This window comes from Tribolium madens, unplaced genomic scaffold (assembly GCF_015345945.1).
Source record: "Tribolium madens isolate multiple individuals breed KSU strain unplaced genomic scaffold, Tmad_KSU_1.1 Scaffold_71;HRSCAF=194;Tcas5.2_LG6, whole genome shotgun sequence".
Taxonomy (NCBI): domain Eukaryota; kingdom Metazoa; phylum Arthropoda; class Insecta; order Coleoptera; family Tenebrionidae; genus Tribolium; species Tribolium madens.
The window spans coordinates 2,152,234-2,160,662 of NW_025401041.1; the positions used below are offsets into that span (position 1 = coordinate 2,152,234).

The 8,429-nt window shown below is 31.7% G+C and overlaps 1 protein-coding gene across 5 annotated transcripts in view; it reads right to left on the reverse strand.

The window, feature by feature from the left end:
- Positions 1-8,429, reverse strand: part of LOC123008988 (zinc finger protein rotund-like) — a 103,591-nt gene that overhangs the window by 46,399 nt on the left and 48,763 nt on the right. For all 5 annotated transcript variants that reach the window (XM_044405067.1, XM_044405068.1, XM_044405064.1 and 2 more), the window contains one exon: positions 6,904-7,065. In XM_044405067.1, coding sequence (XP_044261002.1) covers positions 6,904-7,065 — 162 coding nt within the window. The remainder of the gene's footprint in view (positions 1-6,903; positions 7,066-8,429) is intronic.

Genomic DNA, 8,429 nt, shown 5'->3' on the forward strand with positions numbered 1-8,429 from the left:
TTAAAAAATAGTTTACATCGACAACAATGAAATAATTTCTTCATTTAGAGATTATTTCATAATTATCAATTAGAACAAATTAATTCAAATTAAGTGAAACTAATTTAAAAAAATTATAACTAAAAAGTATTGATTAATAAAAATTAAATTAAATCTGTTCAGTGCTGTATAAAAAGTTTGAAACTACATCTGGGACAAATTTCATGATTCATCCTGTGTATAAGAAATAATGATTAATTGAGAATTAACTATAAACTAAATTTAACACTAATTAACTGTTCAAACACTAGAATATGAATGAACTTAATCAAAAAATATTTATTTCTCTTTGTCTTCCCCTCCCGCCCTCCCGTCGTTTCCCTCCAACCCTCCGCGCACCACTTTTCTCCTCCAATTTTCTCCCAAGTCAAACTCCCACATATCAACCAAAACCCCCCAACCCACCCCCATATCCCGTGTAAACAACCTAAAAAGTCCTCGGACTCCCCGCAATCGATGTCCTGCCGAATAAGAATCGACGTGCCGCAGGTCAGGACTAGACGAGAGACGCTTTACGAAAATCAATAACGTTAGACAAGGAGGGGAGGAGGAGGTCGGGAGGGTGCACCCCTCGCTCTTCGACTTTTTCGGGCTCACGCTTGCGCGCCATTTTTTTTTCGAACATACCCCCGCTCGCCCCCCGAAAAAAAGCAGCACCGACGAAGAGGGCGATTTTTTCAGCCGTGGCGGCGGCGGCACTCCCACCCCCCGCGATGCTATCGAACGGTACCTGCGAGCCGGCTCTGGAAGGGGCGAGAAAGGGGGTTCCAGTGGAATTTGTTAAATAATCGGAGGGGGGGAGAAAATTAGGATATTTGACCTAGATTTGGGAATTTTAGAAAAATTGTTTTGGTAGGACTGGCAGGTATTACAACGGGTGAAAAAAGTCATTTAGGAATTAGTCGCTTAAAACGAAAAGTTCAGTTGTGTAAAAAACAAAACAAAAAACTTCAATTTGTTCAAATTAAATTAAAATAGTTAGATAATTAGAAAACAAAACGGTTAATTAACAAATAATTGAAGAGAATTTTTTATTTTTCCCAGAATTTTAAGTTTTAGTTACATACTTGTAATATAAATTAAAGTCGCTATTAATTGTTTCACACTTTTCATTAATTAAATTTAATGTAATTCAGTTTTGAAATGTGGGGTATATACAGGACGACTCTAATTACATTAACTAACTTAAAGTACAAACGTGACTACATAAGATAAAAAACATGCGTATGTATGCAGAGTGGTTCAAGAGAGAAGAAAAAATTGTCAAACATTACAGAAACATACGAAAAAATGGTTTATACAGGGTGTTTATTCCCGGTATCTTACCTTATATGGCATGTCAAAACACTGAAAATATTTATTTATTTGATATTTTTTCTTTTAAGTCCGAAACCTGTAAAGTTTAAAAAATATAAATTTTGACATACAGGGTGACACTTTTTAAGATTAAAACAAGTGTCTAGTGTCAAAATTTTAAATCGACTAAAAACTACTTTTCAGTGATTTCCTAAATAAATTTAGGGCTTTTTTGTTTGTAATTATTATTTTGAAAAAAATAATATTCAAAATTAGTTTGTTAAATCAAACACCCTGTATATTATTGCATCATTGTCTTAATTTCTGCAAATATACTAGACAAACTATTTTTTTTTAATTAGTCAGACCACCACACTTGAGACACCCTGTATCATATTTTTTAATTAATTGCACAACTTATCATAATTTTAAACCACCCGTTACATATTTATTTTTCCAGCAATTCGTATTTTTTCTTATCTCAATCGCAGGTATTTACGTTGTAAACTACCAGTTCTCTAATTTCAACCGGTGTTAATAGTCATGAAAAGTGTATCTTTACCGGCGATCAACTCCTAATTGTGAGTTCAACTTTTCAATTATTTATCAAAATCAATCGAAATTATTTAAAATTATAGCCAATTACTTGTCCAGTTTTAAAATGACTTCCAATTGAGCAAAATTACAGTTCAAACTCTGTCTCCTCTTATCTCTCCCCCCCTCTCGCCGTAACTCGACACCCCCTCGCTCATTAAAAATCCCAAATTAGACGTTTTTTCCACGTTTTCTCCTCTGTCATTCACCATCGCAACACATATGGTAAAAAACAGTCGACCAATCAAACCCTCGACGTGTCTATGAGCCGCCACATGTGACCTCTTGCGAAAAAAATGCGACTTTTCGCACCAATCCACCCCCACTCTCATCACAAGTGACGTCATCAATGGCCGCCGCAGGGGAGGCACGGAACAATTGAGAGATCGCGTTGGCCGATTGGAGCACATGTGTATGTGAGTTTCGTGGAATCAAAAACAGACGAGCATCGCTTTTTTGTCGACTATCCCGAACTATTCGTGTTTAGTAGGCCGTTTTAACGTCCGATTTAATCAACGACAACGTATATGCAAACAAGCCCTCTAGATGATTTTTTTCTAAGGTTGAAAAAAATTGTGAAAGGGTTAACGGATTTGGAAATTTTTTTCGTGTTGTTTCCGGAGGGGTCACAGTGTGGTTTCGTCGCTTTTTTCACACACGTCTTTTGCATATATCGGGTGCATCACCCGGTAAAAGGCTTTAATGAATACACTCGACGTAATCCGGCCTTTATTTCATCCTTAAGCCTTTGAAAAGGGGGCCGAAATCCGGTAATTACCGTCCTGGAACTCAAACAACTCACGGGATACATACGCATTTTTTTCTACTAATCACACATCGCAATTTCTGATATTTTAATTGAGAAAATAATTGGAAAGTGATCGAAAAACAAAGGTTTTCGGTCGAGTGCTCTTGAATGAGACGAATGGCATTGTCAAAAACCAAAACACGCATCTGATATGATAATAGGGAGATTATGTAGATGAGCAACCCTTTGAACCCCCGCCGGGAGGGTCGAGACTGCTGCAAAGACAAGGAAGAGAGGGTTAAATACCTCAAGGGCTAACTACTTGTGTGCGGCAGGTTTTTAGCATAAGATTTTTTGCGGTGTGAAGAAAATTTAAATAAAAAATCGGGAAGGGTTGGTGGATTTTTTCTGGCATTCCCAAGTGGTTGATGGGATAACGATGAGGGAACGTCGGGTTTAATCGACTGGACTATTTTTATTCTTGATCCAAGCGGGCAAACCAACGATCAAATTCGCCCCAAACTGAATTATTTTAATTAGAAAAATTCTATCTTCTCATTTTTCACTTAAAAAAAATTCTGAAAAAAACATTAATTTTTTGCAACTCTAGACATAGAAAACTAAATATACTGCTCCACAAAAGTTAAGGAAGTGGCATTATTTTTACAACAAACAAATTTTATTCTTCTAAGCATTGTGGAATCATCAAAAACAAAAAAGTAAAAAATCATCAAAAACAAAAAGTAAAAAAATATCCGCCTTTATCTCAATTTTAATTAATTATTAATTTATTTTTGAATAATTCACTTCCTTAACTTTTGTGGAACAGTTTACTTTAATTTTTTGTAAATAGTCGACTTTTTTTTTCTGTGGCCGTTACCCATGGAGTTTTTTTTCACTTCCCAAAAAAATAATTTACCTCCTCACATCTAATTAAAACGCATTCATCATTTCAACCTCTTGCAAAAAACAGCGCTGGCAAACATCGCCACCCCTCGCATAAATAAATAAAATTAAAACCAGCTCTTACACCGTGAGATAATAAAACGCTGTGGATCCATAGATAATAGAAAAAAAACTATAAGAGGACCCTCAAAAAACTATGACACTCATCTGCATATACCTGAGGGACGATTTTTTCTCTCAACCCCGTATGCAAATCGCAATGGCAACGTGACAAAAATGCCTATTAACGATTAGACAAACGGAAGATAGATGATGGAGCCGCCGTTCATTTATCGTGAGAAACACTGAGATGAATGGAGAGATGAAAAAAAATTAAAAGATCGCCGGGAGAAAAGAGGTAAAAAATTATCAAAGGGGTGGAAGGGCTTTGTTTAAGACGCGTATGCTAATTCCCGTGTGTCTTTTACCGTTGCTGGTGCGTTTTTTTCGTGATTTTTTTTCGAATGACGGGTGAAAGGGTTTTTACTCTAAGGTAATTGGAGAGCAACCGGGGACGGTTTAATGGAAAAATTCAATAATTTTATTAATTTCTAATTAAGGATCATATATCTCGGAAAAAATAAATGCGAATACGGAATCATAGAACAATTTTACGTAAACAATAAACTCAAAAAATTAGAAGTAAGAAAATTCGTTTGGTAACAATTTTCTTAATGAAGAATTTTCGCCGTCGAATAAATTTGACAAATTTTATTTTTTTTCTGACTAAACATAATTGATAACATCACAAAAATAAACCAATCAGTGTCTGATCTATTAAAAATTACTAAAAATTGAAGTTTCGACCGATATCTTGAAAACTGGTTATAGTACACAATAATTGATAACAAATTCATAAGCTTATCGAAAAAAGGTTTAATTTTGTGTACATATCACGGCAACAAACTTAAAAAATCAAAAACTTTAAAAACAGGTAAAAAACCTAAACAAAAATTACTAAAAATCAATGTTTTGATTTTTGATTGATTTGGCTTTTCAGACCCCTTTGCTACTTAAGATTTTATTATATCTAAACAAATTGTTATTTATAATTCCATTATTTTATCGGGCAAAATTTTTTTTTATAAAGGTTAATTTTAAAAAAATAACAAAAATAGACGGAAAAATAAAAACTAAAAAGGATTTTTATTGGGAAATTGTTTTTTGCAGAAAAAAATTAGTACAGCTTTGCAATATTTGAAATATTCTATACATATAAGAAAAGTTTTGTACTTATTGTAATCTTTAACGGAATCACAAAAATTTTAAAATTAGACGATTTGATGACCAGATTTCCAACATTATTGCAAATAAAAATTCTTTTTTACTGCTCTTTCTTTTGATCTCTTCTTTTCTTTTGATCTCGATTTTTCCCAAAAATTGACAAAAATTTCAACACTTCCAGATGAAGTTCCGGAACGAGAATCCTCCGTTCAATTTACATTAGATGTAATAAGTTTTTCATGTTTTTTGAATCAAAAATTTTCAATAAAAATTAAAAAAATATTTAACTTTATTGAAAAAAAATAAATAATTGTGACCGATAGATACTTGGAAAACTATCTAATGCTTAAAAACGCAAAATCGGCAAATTTCTGTGTAAGAAAAATTCAATTTTGAGACTATTTCACCCACTTTCTTTAAAAAAAGCACTTATATTTATAATTGCCTTAAAAAAATTAAATTTACTTAAACATAAAAAACATTTCAATCTTTGGCGAAATCACAAAAATTGAAAAATTTAACAATTTTCAATAACCAGACTTAATTATTTCCGATCGTATTGTAAACAAAAGAATATTTTCAATGCTTTTCGATCTTAGGTTTACCCAAAAATTGAAAAAATTTGATACCCGGTATTTCACTACTTCCGGATTAAATTTTCGTCAACAACTCCGTAATCGTACGTATAATCGTAGGGAAATAAATTTAACAGATTTAGAATCCTCGGTTTAATTTACATCAGATGAAATAAATTTCATAATTTTTTAGTCCAAAAATTTTCAGTAAAAACATTTTTTTGACCATAAACAAAATATTTCTTCTATCTTTAACAAAATCACAAAATTTAAAAATTAATGACTAGACTTATTTATTTCCGATCGTATTGACAGCAAAAAAATATTTTCATTGTTTTTCGATATCGATTATTCACAAAAATTTGATACTGCGTTTCACCACTTCCGAATAGAATTTTCGTCAACAATCACTCCGGAACTAATGGTCGTAGCAAAATAAATTTAACAGATTTAGAATCCTCGATTCAGTTTACATCAGAAGAAATAAGTTTCATATTTTTTGGTGCCAAAATTTTTAGTAAAAAAAATGCTGAACTTTGACTTTTTGATGAAAAAAAGTAAAAATAATTTTTACCGATGTGTAGAATAAAACTATCTCTTGCTTGAAAATCGTAAATTCGGAATGAAGAATAAATTTTTCTGTAAGAAAAGTACAATTTTGAGACAGTATTATTCCAGTTTTTTTATAAAAAAATTAAATTTATTTGATCATAAAAATACTAAAAAATTAAAAAATTACATGACTTTCAACCATCAGACATATTTATTTCCGGTCGTATTGTAAACAAAAAAATATTTTCTTTATACTTTATAATATCCATTTTTCTTAAAAATTGACAAAGATTGAGGAATTTTCATTAACAACGCCAAAAGTAACAAAATTTACATTCAACTTACACCAGATGTAATAAGTTTCATATTTTTTGAAGCAAAAATTTTCAGTAATAATAAAAAAATGCTAAACTTTTGACTTGTTGATGAAAAAAAAATTAAAAATTATCTCTTACCTACTGCTTAAAAAAGCGCAAATATGGTATTAATTTGAGTAAATTTTTGTGGAGAAAAATTCAGTTTGAAGACATTTTCATGGCCCTTTATAAAAAACACAAAAAAAGTATTTTTTTTATGAATATCGTAGACAGTTTTCTAAGCCCGAAATTATTTTATGTTGTATTGAATCCAAAATTCTGTTTTTTGACTTTTAACCACAATTTTCCCCTATTGTCGGATTAAATTTTCGACAATAATTTCGGAATTAATAATCAAACCTAAAAAAAATTAACAGATTCGGAATCCTTAACTCATTTTGCACAACAAAAATATACTTGACTACGCAAAATTTTCCATCTACACTCCAAGATAAAGCCAAAAATCGTGTGATAATGGCTGTTTAAACACTAAACACTTGTAAATTCCTTATCAATGAAATAAACACCGCAAAAGTGCTGAAAAATATGGCAAATATGGTGCAATATGTCTCACCTCTTGATTCCAGGACATATAATGTGACATCGCCGGATCCATATGCTCGGCCATTACACTCATCCAGTGGACAAGTCCTTGTGCCCCCTGGCCACCCACGCCCCCCGATTGCGGCCCCGAGGGGCTGCCGCCCGATTGGGCGCCGTCCCAGCCGAATGCTTTCTGGAAAAAAAAGGAAACAACTTAAAAAACCAATCGAAAAACGCAGAGCGAGTTTTTGTTTTGTTTTAATTTGTTCGTATTGTTTTATCATTTCGCGACGAGAAAATTGTTTAAAAATACTTAAAATTGTATTTTTCCCCGACAGAAAAGTCGAATTTCGCACCTGAGCAGACGCCAACTGCTAATTAAAACATTAACAAGAGTGCAAAAAACCGTTTGATAAAACTTTGACCTACTCTCAAGCAAGCTGCCAACTTGGAGAAAAGAAAGACAAAATCTTTTATTACAACGGTTTAAGCGAATTAAAACGGCGGGCGCGTGCTAATGCTCTTTGAAAGCGACAATCACACGATAGAAAATTTATTCTTTTATTAGAAATAATTACAAGAGAAAGGAAAATTAAAGACGGGTGACAACGCGAGCTAAATGTTTATCTTATCCTTCTGCTTGTTTATTCTTAATTCTCTCGTTTCGAGGTGTTAATTGGCTGGTTTACGACGTGTCGGGGTCCGTAAATAGGAATATTTAAATACTTAAAAAAGTGCCGAAAGATTGAAATTGAAATTAAAATTTGTGAAAAAATCAAAAATAAACTCTTTTCAGGGGAGGAAATTTTGTGAGGGTTCTATTTGAGTTTTTTCTTCATTTCAGATTCACTACTCCAAAAAATTAATTTAAATTAAATTAAAAATGATTGAAAAATGGTTGCATTTAAGTTAAAAAAAATCATTTTAAGGCTTCAAGTTTCTAGTTTTGAATTCTTTTGGTAAAAATTTTTCGGAGCTACGGTTATCACACAATCCTAAGAAATAGCGCGAGAAATTTTTGTTGTATTTGTTTATTTTGTTTTAAAAATTTGTAAAAAAAAAATAAGAAACAATACTAATTTTTGAAAAAATAAAAATAAAAATCTTTTCTAAAATGTTTTAGATTTTTTTTTCAAATAACTAATGCAAAATTGTAAAAAGTAGACAAAACATTGTTGGGTAAAAAAAAATGTTTCACAAAATTAAAAAATATCTTGGAAGAAAATTCCAGTTTTTGAGACTACTCTTACATTCTTTCATTCTTTGTGTGGTAATTGGTGGCTGAGATATCGATGATCAAAAACAAAAGAATTTTTTTTCATTAAAAGTCAGATATCTCAGCGACAAATTGACGTAAAATACTATAAAAAGCCAATTAAAGCTGAATATACAAGTTATGCGACCCATGCATTGATTTAACCAAAAAATAAAAACAATTTTATTTCTCGTGCTATTTTTTAGGATTGCGTGAGAATCGTAGCTTAGAATTTTTTTTTTAACAAAAGTTCTCAAAATTAGAAACTTGAAGTTTTAAGATGTTTTTTTTTTAATTTAAAT